General features: G+C 60.1%; 1 protein-coding gene across 3 annotated transcripts in view; it reads right to left on the reverse strand.

Annotated features, from left to right (window-relative positions):
* The window catches only part of BAIAP2 (BAI1 associated protein 2), a 70299-nt gene that overhangs the window by 27400 nt on the left and 29595 nt on the right, over positions 1-13304 (reverse strand). For all 3 annotated transcript variants that reach the window (XM_029212036.1, XM_029212040.1, XM_029212037.1), the window contains exons 4-6: positions 1760-1821; positions 996-1067; positions 226-363 (exon numbers count right to left, since the gene is read on the reverse strand). In XM_029212036.1, coding sequence (XP_029067869.1) covers positions 226-363; positions 996-1067; positions 1760-1821 — 272 coding nt within the window. The remainder of the gene's footprint in view (positions 1-225; positions 364-995; positions 1068-1759; positions 1822-13304) is intronic.

Here is a 13304-nt window from a genome sequence, read left to right on the forward strand (position 1 = left end):
ACCACCCAAAATCCCCCAGGAGAGCGGAGCCTGGCTCTGCCCAGTTTCATCAGGAGGGATCAGCCTCGCCCCCCGAAACCAAGAAGGGTGAGTGCTGGGGAGAGACAAGAGCGCCTGCCCTTCACCGCTCACTAAAAGGCCCGAGAAGTCCCAAAACCATAACCGGGGACCCAACACTCCTGTGTCCCCAGGCAGAGCCCCCAGCACGCGGCGGCCGAGTCCCACCTGCAGCTCCTTGTCCGAGTACTTCTGGGGGTTTTTGCTCCCTTGGCTCTTCTTGCGGAGTTTCTTCAGCTCGGCCTGGCACTTGTCCAGTGCATCACCTTTGCTCCTTTGCTCCGTCTGGTATTTCTTCAGCGCAGCCTGAGATTCAAACAACAAAACCACGGGCAATGAGCTGGTGCGCCCCTCCCGCTCTCAACTGGGCCACAGCGGCCCCGACCCTGTGGACGGCAGGAATTGTGCAGCTGCAAACCTGAGGCCTCAGCTCTGCCCACCCTGGAGGCAAAGATCAGGGCTGGGAAAACCAGCCAGCCTCCCTCTCTCCCACCGAGCCTCGCTCTCTCCCACCGCAGGGCCGGAAGTGCCTCAGGTCAAATCATGTAATGAACACCGACAGAGCCCAGCCCCTCGCCCTTCTTGTCAACCTGGGAGAGGTGACAGGGCAGGGTCAGGGCATGAAGAACTCCAGGAAACGACAGCGGGTCAGAGGAGTTCACACAGGTTCCACAGGGCGGCTGCCTCACATCGTTTTTACAAAAAGCGGCCGAGAGGCGGGGGTAGTGGAACCTGGCATGTGGGGCATCAGACGCAAGAGCCCACTCATGGGGTCACATTTAGTTTCAAATGGGCATGAATGTCAGAGGAGCTGCAGGAAACCCACAGGATGGAGAGCTCACAGGAAGATGAAAACCGTTCAGACAGGGAAGGATTCACACACAGCAGAGCCCAAGCAGCTCAGGGTGACCAGCAGGTACAGGGTGGGGGCTACTTACGCTCAGGTACCTGGAGTCCAGCTCCACCTTCTGCTCCAGCTGCGTTAGCAGCTCGTTGTGAAAAGACTTCAGCTGGACATGGAGAGAAAACAGCCGTCAGCTCCGACGTGTGGCTGCCCCGGGAGAGGGGGGGCGGTCACCACGACCATGGCACCTGGGACGCTGGGCACCCCAATGGGCGAGAGGAGCTTGTCTGATCCATGAGCCGATGACCCCGCAGCGACAGGTGGGCCCCACGGGGCCAGGCGGCCCCGGGAGTGAGTGCTGAACTGAAGCCTGGCCTTCGACAGGCATGGAGGCTCCGCTTCCCTCGGGGAGACAGAGACCGCCTCCCCACTGTCCCTGCTCTCCCGTGCTGGTGGGTAACATAGGCATAAGCTGACACGAGCCGTAGACCTGCTAGGTCCTGGCAGGACCTACAGTCTCGGTGCACCTGTGCTTCCCCAGGCCACCACTCGAGATGTGTCCCCATGTGGCCCTGCGGCCAGCTGAGAATGACACCCCATCTTGCCCGTGTCCTTTTCTTCCAGGTCCGTCTGTATATCCTCAGCCCCCATGGTGGTCACATCCCTGGTGTGTGACTTCTCTCTCAGGCCCTGGGGACACCCCCACCTCTCTGGGTATGACCACAGGAAGGCACATACTTCCCTAGCGGATGCATGGCCACAGCACATGCCCGGCTCTTCCCCTCGCCTCTGATAGCGCCTGCTCACCTGCATCTGCCCCTCCCTCCCCGGGGGTCGCACTGGGAGGCTGGGACTCACCATTTCTTCCAATTGATTTTGAATCTGCCTGTGGACTTCGGCCATCTGGAAGAGAACGTCCCCTGGGAGGCAGATGGCAGGAGAGAAAAGCAGGAGGAAAGTGAGCTACTCAGAATCACTGTCTTATCACTCCCTCCATGGCTGGGGAGCAGGTACCAGTGGGCCAGGCACTGGGGTTGCTGTGGTCTGGGGACCGGCGGGCAGGGGTGTGCTGGGGGCAGGGGGAGGAGTGCCTCTCCAGGTGATGCCGCCAAGAGGAGATGGGAAATTCTAGAATGACAAGGATACACAGTGGCTTGGTGTCTCTGGGGGTTTGGGGGCCTCAGGCATCTGCACTGGATCTGAGATTCACGGCAGAGGTAAGAAGACCGGAGACCCTACGTTTGCAGGTTTCAACCCTGCGTGCGACCCTGTGAGCACATGCATCTCCTCTCACAGGCGCCAACCACCAGCGGCCCACCTACCTCGGGCCCAGGCAGAGGTAGCCACAACATGTAGCCCCTGTGCGTCCCAGGACATGGCGTGGAAGGAGGGTGGCCGTGAAAGGAGGGACCCCATGGCCCAAGACACGTCATGGTCAGCAGAGTCCCGACACCCACCCCAAATCAACACTGTGGAACAGAAGCTCCGAGCTGGGGCACTCATGGCACCTGCCTCCGAAGACCCTCGGGGCCACTGCCCACACCCACAGGGGCAGCGTGAAGGACCTCCTTGCACAAATGGCTCACTTCCTCCTCTGCAGAGGGTGGGTCTGGAACAGGCAGTGTGAGCTCCATTCATTCACTGGCGAGTATTTGCTAAGCAGCCGTGCCGGCGCGGGCACTAACCGCGCTGTGGCCACGTGGAGGAGGGCCCGTCCCCGCCCTCGGGGGCAGTCACCTGCTGACTAACCCTGTCCCAAGGTGCTGCTCACACCAGGACGACCCTCCCCTGCTCACACCCAGGCCACTCAGGGGTCACGTGACCCAGAGGATCCTTTTGGGGGCAGCCGCAATGAGCACCTCTGGTCCCCACGAGGCCAGCCAGAAAGCAGAACAATTCCTGTGGCCCCTGCCCTAATGGGGTGACGCTGCCCACCCTCCAAGGTCACAAGGACAGCACGTAGACGATCCCCTGGGGTCGCTTGCCCTCCCAGAAGCACAGCTGGGTTCTGGGGACGGCCAGCTCCTGGTCATCGGGCCGTTCGGTCAGCTGCTGGTGCTCTTGTGGCCCTGATGACCACAGAGCACGGTGATCACCACAGGCAGAAGCCTTAGGGACAGATCGCCAATCCTTGAGGCAGGCTGCCCAAGGTCAGTGGGCTGTTAAATGGCCGCAGTGCTGGCCTCCGCTGGCAGGCCCCGGGCCCTGCCTCCCAGGGTCACTCTCTGTTGCTGGAGTGCACGCGAGGGTGGCCTCTCCAGCCAGCGGGTGCCCCGCCCCCGTCTGAGTTCCGACTCTCAGTGCGCTGCTGGGCTGAGTGCCCAAAGGCCTGGCTTCGCCTCGGATGCACAGACTTCTGTCGAGGGAGGAGGAGGAGGGGAGAAGAGTGCTTCCGAAGGAGCCCCAAGGGCCACCTGTCAGCTGGGAGGAGCCACGGCGTGCCAGGGGCTAGGCCCTGCAAAGCCAACCGCGTGTCCCTGTCAGGAGACAAGGTGGGGCGAGTTCCCTGGCGGCACAATGGTTAGGACTCCATGCTCACTGCTGAGGGTGCAGGTTCGATCCCTGATTGGGGAACTAAGATCCTACAAGCCATGGGGTGTGGCCAAAAAAAAAAAAAGAAAAGGAGACACAGGCATGCTGGTGGGTCCCCTCAGGATGGGGTCAGACCACACATAGTTGTGGTTTGCTGGACCCTGGGCTGAGTGTCCAGCAGGCTGCCTGTGCCGACAGTGCGAAGGCCCCTTCCCAGGCACCACATGAGGAAGCACAGACCCCTGGGGGGCCCAGGCTGGCACCTAAGGCACCAAGTTGCTTACAGCTACTGCAGAGAGAGGAAGACTCCCAGGCCCAGCCTGAGGCTTCGAAGGATGTTCGCGGTCAGGGCCAGTGCCACGCTGTGTGAGCGTGAGTGGGTAGGGTCTGTGTGGGTGCGAGTGGGGGAGGGCATGTGTGTACCAGAGTGTACACGTGTGTGCGTGTGGGTGCACAGGGTGTGCATGGGGATGAGTGCGTGCATGGATGCAGGGGGTGTGGGTGTGAGCGTGTGTGGCTGTGTTGTGCGTGGGTGTTGAGTGGGTACACGTGTGGCTGTATATGTGAGCCTCAGTCTCCATTCTCTCTCCCCGCAGCCCTGGGGTGCTGCTATGGCCCCGTGGACACGCGGCTCCAGGAAGCTAAGTGACCGGGCTGTGATTGGGTGGGCCACAGGGATCAGAGCCGGTCCACACAGGTCTGCCTCTAGGACCATGCTTGTCCACGAGCCGGGAGGGAGAGGACGGAGCCGGGAGATGCATGAGCAGGGGCAGACACCAGAGCTCCCGATGCACAAATCCCCTAATCCACAGTGATAAACATTTACTGAGCACCACGCATGCTGGCAGGGCCACGGACACCAGCACCAGGGCACAGGGGCAGGCCTGTCGGGGGCCCAGAGTCCCTGGAAGTTACTTTCCACTCAGGCTCCAAATGGCAGCCTGACCTCAGGCCTGACAGTGCTGTTGGGTGCGGCGGGGCAGGGAGGGGCGGCACCTGGGGACAAGAAGGCCCCGCCCCCACCGTGGCTGCCTGGGGGCAGCATGGTCGATGGTCAACCAACCATACACTGAGGGCTGAGCTGCGGCTGAGCAGCCCCAGCAGGATGGGATGTGAGTCTCACTCATCCTCTCCTGGCCCTGACCCCACTTCTACCCCATCCCGACCCCAGGGGGCAGTCTATGAGTCAGGGAACTGGCCGAGGACAACAGGGGACAGAAGGTGCCTGGTCCCCGTCCTTGGCTGAAAAGGAACCACCAGGACAAATACAAGCAGGCAGCCCAGGGGACAAGGCCAGGCTGCCACCACCCTGACCTGACCTGCTCAGACCCGCAGCTCCCGAGTGGGAAGAGGCTCCCGGCACCGCCATGGCCCTTCAGCATCCCCAGATCCGATATGCTTGGAGGGGATGCTGTCCTGTGTGTCAAGGGTGGCACGCACAGGAAAGCCAGACCCACAGGTCACCCTCTGGCCCTGTGGGCTCTCTCAAGGGACATGAAGTCCATAAATAAGACACAGAGCAAGTGGCACCGTTGGTCACGCTTGAGGCCCCAGAATCGTAAATTAGTGTCCGGATCAAACTGAACACATGTATTTCCTTGAACGGCCACACAAAACTAGTTGAAGGAAAACATTTGAAAAATAACAACAACAAATACCAAGTCCTTTAGATAAAGAATTCCTGTTGCCAAGAAGAGTGTGTGAAGCTTCTTGAGAATTCTGGACACTGCACCGCATCGCCTCCGCCCACCGGAGCCTCCGCCTGTGTCCCTGCGCACGCAGCGGGGAGTGGGCACATGCTCTGAGCTGCAAGCCAGTGGCTGCCACAAGCCGGTCCACACGGGGATTTTTAAGGTGCATTATACAAGCAGCTGCAGGAAGCCATGTGTACATGATGGTTGTGTGAGCATATGGACCCTGGAGCACTGTGGGGGCACTGGGCCAGCTGCAGGGGGCGGTCACCCCTGCCCGGGGATGAGGCTGTGCCCCGAACTAGGCTTCCCAGGAATGCGGGGGGCCTCAGGCATTGGCACGGACACTCTCTCGTCCTCTCACCCAGGTCCCTTCCGGGTCCTGGGAGGCGGGCGAGTGAAGGTCCTTGGAGCCATGGGGCCGGCCAGAGCCTCCCCGCTTCTCTGGGCTCAAAGGCCAGCACGAGGTGGGGACACCTTCCCAGGCCCACCCCATACGTGGAGGAGGAGGCCACCGGGCTTTCTACCAGGCCTCATCTGGGAACCCAGGTCTCGGTCCACAGCACAGGTGGGCCCTAAACTCGAAAAACCAGGTTTAAAATAGAGCCCAGACCCAGCCTTGCCAAAGAGCGGGGGAGCAGGGTAATCGGCTGTCACCACCGATGGGGCCGCCAGGGTCTCGAGGAGTGTGAACAGAGGGGGAGGCAGGCAGGTGGCCAGGCCCCAGGGCGCCACAGGAGGGGAGCAGGCAGGCCACCTGGCACTGAGGAGGGTTTGGGAGCAGGGACAGGAGAGGGCACACTTGGGTGCCATGAGGCTTCATCCAGGACAAAACCACCGACAGAAACACAGGCATCTGAGAATGAGGCGACGCCCTCCCACCCAGTGTTTACCCTGTGAGGAGGCAGCCAGCTCAGCAGTGAGTCACCTCCGGCTGCACACCCTTCAGCTCTGAGTGTAAAAGTTCCTGGTACTGTTGGTAACCTTTAACACCAGCCTTGTGTCTTTGGGTTAAGAGTGGAACTCGGTACACATGGCAACTCCCCTCCCCCAGGGAAGGGGCTGGGGCAGCGAGCGCGCGCACACACACACACATATGCACACACGCGCGCACACACACACACACACACACACACACACACACACACACGCACACGTCGGCACATGCTGCGCTTCCTCACCGACATAGGCGACGTGCTGTTCACCTCCCTCCCCTCCAACACAGTCTGGCCGGACACAGGCTGGTTCTGTCTGGTGTGGCTAAGACAGCACAACGTCGGGACAGCCGCCACCACCTTTGCTCTGCACGACTGCGGCCTGGGAGCCTGAGCATCCTGCAGACGGAGCGTGTGCCCCCGAAGAGAGGCTGTGCGGCCTTGGGAGCCAGGGTGTGCCCTTGTCCCCCAGGGTGGTGGCCTTGCCCTTGGTGGCAGGGGCAGAAAGAACTGGTCCAGCCTTCCAGCAGAGACAGGGCCCCCAACAAGGACACAACACTGGAGCTGGGGTGGCTGGACAGGGAGGGCTGAGGCCCAGGCCTGTGTAGCCCCTCACAGGCCACTCTGTCCTCAAGGAGCATCCACCACTCCTAATTCCAGAACGTTCTCGTCACTCCAGAAACCTGTCCCCATCAGCAGTCACTCCCCTTTCCCTCCAGCCTTGGGCAACCACTAATCTACTGTCTGTACAGATCTCCCTGTTGCGGGCGTTTAGTATCAGTGGGATCCCGTGACACAGGCCTTTGTGTCTGGCTTCCTCACCGAGCATGTTTTTGATTTTTGAGGCTCACCACGTGGCAATGTGGCAGTGCTTCATTCCTTTCCCAGCTGGATGACATTCCAGGGAATGAGCCGCATTTTGTTTATCCAGTCACCCATGATGTCCATCGGTGGACATTTGGGCGTTTCCACTTCCAGGCCGTTACAAATAGTGCTGGCTGTTGTGATAATCAGCTCTCCTTAGGAAGCAGTTTTATTTTATAATAACTCTGAATTCTTTTCGTACACAATCTTTGCAATATGATTTTTGAGGTTTTTTCCCATCGGCTTAGAGCAAGAGTCCACTAGCCAGCAGACCCTGGGGGGAGGTGAGTAAAAGGGGAGCTTCCAGCCAGTACTGTGACCACGTGGGGGGCTGGAGCCTCAGAGCTGCCAAGCCCTCCCAGGTTCCTCCAGAGCCAGACCGAGCCCTCCACTGCCAGGAGGGAGCCAGGGTCAGCGCCCCTCCAGGCGCCCACTGCCATCTCGGAGGGGACCGCTCCCTGCTCCAGGCTAGTCCAACCCCCCCGGGAAGATGAGGCTGCAGATAGGAATAGGAATTGATTCCACAACGAGGAGCCCGCCTCTCTAGCAAGTCTGGGTGACTCAGCAACCCTCTCGCTTCCCAGCTGAGTGGGGAGGTTGGGGGCTGTCTGCGGGGGACCCTCTGCCCCCGCTGGCCACCCCCAGCAGGAACTGGCTTCTGCCAAACCTTGGGATCGTGAGCCAGAGCGAGCACCACGGCTCAGTCGCTCTGCTTCTTTTCCTTAAGTGTTTTATTTCACCACCGATATGAAAAAAGTCCCAACAGACTCTCAAAAATGTTCACAGCCCCTGGCAAGAACCTCAGTACAAGGACAAGGTGGAGGGGCCTGGCACTGGCCAGTGTGAGTGCTGGCCAGCACCTGGTGACCGAAGGCACCCACTGAGGGGAGAAAAAGGCAGAAACTAGAGACCCCGTCAGCACAGAGGGGCCGGGGCGATAAGCTGGAAGGTGCAGGGCACAGCTGAGGAGGGGGAGGCCCAGGTGCAGGAAGGCCCCACACCCGGGAGGATGGCAGTGGGGCAGCCTCTCAACAGAGCAGTGTTGGCAGGACCACAGCTCACAGGAGGGGAAGGGGGCGGAGCTGCTCTCGCTTGGAGCTCCAGGCAAGGTCAGGACTCGAGCAGGGCAGCACCCTGCTGTGATATGGCCCCGTCCTATTAGGAGACGACAGAGAAGGATCAGCCACCCACCCCGGGTGCTCTCAGAACTTGTAGACGGTTTGGAGGAGCAGTCGATTTACACGTGTTCGGGGACGTAGGACCCACCACTGACATCTCAGATCTCAGAAACATTCAAGTGTTTCCCCAAACTGGGCTCTTTGGGAAAAGATAAAAGATTCCAGAAGACTAGAGAAAATTACAGGTACCAGATTTTTAAAAGGGACCGACTCGAGAAATTGCAGGTTGGTGTCTTCATGTGAGAGCTGTTACTGAGATAAAGGTGACCCGCTCGCAGCCTGGGGCACTCGTTCACCTTCATCGTCACCACACTGACGACTGCTCTGTGAGCACCTGCTCCGTGCAGGTGCCGCTCCAGGTGAGACAGTTAACCAGAGGCCCTGCCTCTGTGGTGCCTGCATTCTTTCCTGGGAGAGGCAGACAAAACGTGGGCCAGTGAGGAACGAGGAAGAGTGAGGGGCAAGTGGGCCAGGCAGGTCGGGAAGGAGGGCCGCCCGAAGGCCGGGAGGACGAGGATGCCTGTGGCTGCAGATAGCACAGAGACGGTGGGGAGGTCTGGCAGGGAGCCTCATCTCACTGATTCTCGAGCCCCAGACCAGCACAGGTGTAGCCCCACCTCCTACCTGAGCTCCACAAGGCACCAGGCGGTCCCCCAGGGCACTGAATACTGACACAGGGGACCTGAGTGTGGCTGGAGGCCGGATCTACAGCCACACCCAGAGGATTCCATCCATGGCCCGGAGATCAAAGGGGCCGTGAATTTGTTCTTATCAGCGCTTAGAAGACAGACACTCTCCTCTCAGCCCAATCTCCAAACCTCCCGAAAGCGGCCAAAATAACAGAGCGGGTACCCGCTCACCCCTCACCAGGTTCCCCGGCTCTCTTTCCGACACATGCACCTAGGTAGCCGTGCACACACTTTTTGGCGGACCACCTGAGACAGTAGTGAACATCACGGCATGGCCAGCATGTCAGCTTCTGCACCTGGATAGCACGGACTTGTGTGCACAGGCCCACGGCCATCCCGACCCAAGGACAGCGGCCACCGACACAGACCCTCTTCCTTCAGCACTCGCACCTCGGGGCCTGGGTGCCCCAACTCACCGCCGCCTGTGAGCTGCTCCCCAACCCTGGACCTCACGCGCGGCTCTTCAGGTCTCTCTCTGTCTCTGTCTCTCTCTGTCTCTGTATCTCTCTCTCACTCTCTCTCTCAATAAGTCAGCGTACTGTTTATCTAAATGCTGCTCTGTGAGCATCTGGAACAAGTAAGTCATAAACAGGCTTAATCGTGGGTTATGAGGACTTAACCTTCAGCGGCACCAGAATTCTTATCTTTCCTCTGTGGAGTCGGGAGTCTTCAGCCTCTTTAATCCAGAAGAGTCCTCTCGAGTTGCATCTCTCACAATGCTGACATTTTTAAAGGCTCAGGCTGCTTTTCTGGTTTTTTCTTTCTTTTTTTTTTTTTGCAGAAAAAAACACATGTTCTTATAATCTGCAAATGACAAGAAGCTGAGAGGGAGCGTGGATCTGGGAGACTGGGAACAAGCCGGGGTGGGAGCGGGGCTCAGGCCCCAGAGTCTAGCCGCTCACAGGCCGGCGCCCGGCAGATCTGTGCAGCTCCCCACCTTGTTCTATGAGCCGAGGGTGGACCAGACTCCACCTGAGGGCCCCTCCTGGGCCATAATGCTAGATTCCTGATCCCAAAGGAGCGAGGACAGGATTTCAGGAGAAGATGAGTTATCACCCATTTAGGCTTAAAAAAGAACACATTTTTGCCAAAGCAACACAGACCCGAGAAAGCCTGCTTTGAGATGGTTCTCATGAAGACAGCCAGCGGCCTGAGCTGACCCCCAGCAAGAGTGAACAACAGCACGGGATGAAGAGGGTAAGGACCCGGCTGCCGGACCCCGGGGCTGGGCACAGCTGCATGGAGGGCCAGGTCCCCCAGAGCACTGTGACCCCCACAGCGAAGCATCACCCCCGAGATCAGTGTCCAGAGGGCAACCCGGTGAAACTTCTAAAACCTGATTAACCCAAGAAGCGGGAGGAAGCTGGGGACCTGAGGTGGGGGAGGTCACAGAGGGCAGTTTCAATCTCTGCAAGGCACAGGCGGCTGAGCCCTGGCTGGGGTGGGAAGTGTGGAGGTGGGGAGGGGAGTCCAACACCACCTACGGAGGGGCCTCCTCCAAAACCCACTGCCACACAGCAGGACCACCCCCCAGGGCAGAGACCAGCCTCCATCCTGGTGCCCGTCCACCAGCCAGGGGATGCCTGTCGGGGGGCCGCCTGGGGGTGACAAGTCCTGATGCCTGATATCAGATGCCTGATAGTCCAGGCATCTGCGGGGAAAGGGCTCCAGGCCTGCCTGGGCTGACCTCACTGTCTCATGGGTTACGCGTACATGTTTGTACCTCATCCCGGGATTAAATCAGTAAGACCACGTGTCTCCTGATTAGGGGGTTGGGCTGACAAGGCACACGGCACAGTCCCTGCCCCAGAGCTGGGCAAGTGTTTGCCCCTGCCAGTAACAGTGGACAGCCAGGAACCTGGGTGCAACTCCACCTTGACACCAGCGGTCCTGCCACACACCCCCTCTTTCTTTAAGCAGGAGGATGGTGGGTGAAGAGGTTCAGGAACTGGGCAATAAGATAGGGAAAGCCCCCGGCCCACATGCCTGTTCCGTCCTTCTGAGGAGCTGGGCCCCGGCCGGCAGGAGGGTACCACCCACGTGTGGTCAAGGGCACCACTGGTGCCCTTTCTTCCCCTGCCTATGCCCTTCGTCCCTGATGCCAAAGTCAGGCCTGGGCAGGGGTCCCGAGTGCTTGGTCTCTTGCTCACGACCCCCATCCTCACACCTGTGTCCTTCCCACTGTGAGAGGGCCGTGCCTGTCTCTGACCCTGGCCGTGAAGATGGGACACTGCACAGGGCTCTGTGGACAAGAGCCCGGCGGGCTCCCATGAAGGCACAGTGTCAGGGTGCCGGGGGAGCTGATGCTATGAGAAGGGGGTGTCTTCAGCGCATTACAAATGTGGTGGACGCTGATGAGAGCCCGGCTCCCCAGCTGCCTGGGCACTCCCAGAGCATAAGCCTTCCAGGACAGGATCTGAGAACATGTGGGAAGGATGGGAACATCCAGCGCTAAGTCCCTGCCCACGCGGCTCATCCTTAAGGGCTCCCTGTAACCTGCTGGCCCCCCGCCTAGTAGACGTCAAGCCAGATCACCCCAGGACATGAGCACCCCAGCCAGATTCCCAGCCCAGACGGGTCCCCAGGAGCGGCCTTATCGTGCGTTGGGGAGGGTCCTACCGTCCCTCCACCGCCAGGAGCCACCTCCCGAGGCCCCGCCCCAACTCCAAAGTGGCTGATACTGCTCCCTCCTGGGGATAAAATTGCGTGGCCCGTCAGGGGGCAGCCAAGCCCCGATGCAGCTAGAAATGAAGCCGTCTGAAAAGGCAGGGTGGCCCAGGGCTGTCGGCTGCACCACAAAGATCAAAGTCCTTCCAGACCTGGGGTTACAGTGCCAGGTCTCTCCAAGGGAGAGTGGCCCTTCTCTACCGGCACCGCCACGTCAGGCAGGGGCTGGGGTTCACCGAAACACCAGGCTGGGGTGGCCAGGAGGCTGTGGCCCAGGTGGAATTGAGAGCAGAACGTCTGCACGGTTACTGACCAGTAACAAGCCGACTGACCAGTGCAGGTGTCACATGAAGGATGATCTGGGTGGGGTCACGAGGCACGACTGCAGGGGTGCCAGGACGGCCCCTCTGCTCCCTGATCAAGTCCAGCCAGGGCCACCTTAGCAACCCTCCCCCCGACTAGAGGAGCCCAACAGAGTGTGAGGGGTGGAGCTTGGGGGACCATGGTGAGGACCAGAGCAGCCACAGGCCTGCCGGGAGCCCTCACCCCACCTGGGCACTGACACCAGACCCCTGACTACCTCTCCAGGAGACGCAGAGGTGAGACCAGCACAGCCGTGACTCTGCGACCACGAGGCTGACGTGTGCGGGCGTGTGCTGCAGTGGGGTGGGCAGGAGCTCTCCGCCTCCTCCCAGGTACAGCAGCCCCAGATGGTGCTGGGGGCACAGAGAAGGTGTCTGACCTTCCTTTAGAGACTGAACCTCCAGCCCTGTCTTCGCAGAGCTGGACTTGAACCTGACGAGCAGGACGCACTATTACTGCCAAGTGGTCATGGCGTTCCTTTTGGTCACTGGCAGCCACCGAGAGCGCCAAAACACTCGTTTCTTGAGGATCTGTCATTCCAGGAGGAGCCAGAGCTCCCATTCCCTGCTGGTGGCCAAGGGGCTCTTGAGCCAAGGGGTCAGCTGCTCAAACTTGGCTGGGAGCGCCCGCTGCCTCCTGAAGCCTTCTGAAGCAAATATCCATAATGCTCAATTATTCTGGCGGCTTCCAGAGCGGAAAGGCGCCTCTGAGAGCTCATTAGCATACGCCTGAACAAGGCACAAATATAGAGCTCTCGCGTTCTGGGAAGACAGACAGCCAAGGGCTGCGGGGGTGTCGCGTCGGCCTTGAGAGCCAGCGGTATGGGATGCGGAGCTCAGACAGCACTGAGGGACCCCTCTGGGATCAGCCACCAACCCCCCCCCATACTCCCTGCTGGCCTCAAAGCCACCAGGTCCTCCCTGGTAGAAGCAGGGTTCTTCTCTTGCCTACAAAATGGCAAAAAATGGCAAGTGGCCAAAAGGATAACCAGGACAAAAATCGATGGCTGTTGCCATGGTGATGATAGCGGACAGTGACCCTCCCTGACTGCTGCTCTGAAGGAGAGCAAGACCACACGGCCCCTCGGTGTCGGGAGCAGTGCTGTGTCCAAAGTGGACACTCAGGCACCGGAGTGTCATGGAACGAGGTGGAGGAGGCACCAACCACACGTGGCCCAACCGTCTGGGCTGGCCTCCTTCCTGTCCTGAGCCTCTGCCCTACCTGCTCCGGGTCAGGTCCTGGACCGGCATCGGCCACACCGGGAGTCTGATCAGATCTCAGAAGCTCAGGCCTGCCCCGGGCCTCCTGAAGCCAAATATGCACTTGGACGTGTCCTCGGCCAATCCACACGCTCTCAGGCATCCACAGTTACACTCGGGGCTTCGGGGTTCCCAGGCTGGCCGCCCAGGCCGACTGGAGGGCTGCTTCAAGGAACTGGCCGACAGGAGGCCGTGGAGCGCGTGGGCTGAGCCTGGGCGACAGGG

This window comes from Monodon monoceros, unplaced genomic scaffold, assembly GCF_005190385.1.
Source record: "Monodon monoceros isolate NGI ecotype Baffin Bay Population unplaced genomic scaffold, NGI_Narwhal_1 Super_Scaffold_9, whole genome shotgun sequence".
In the NCBI taxonomy this organism is placed as follows: domain Eukaryota; kingdom Metazoa; phylum Chordata; class Mammalia; order Artiodactyla; family Monodontidae; genus Monodon; species Monodon monoceros.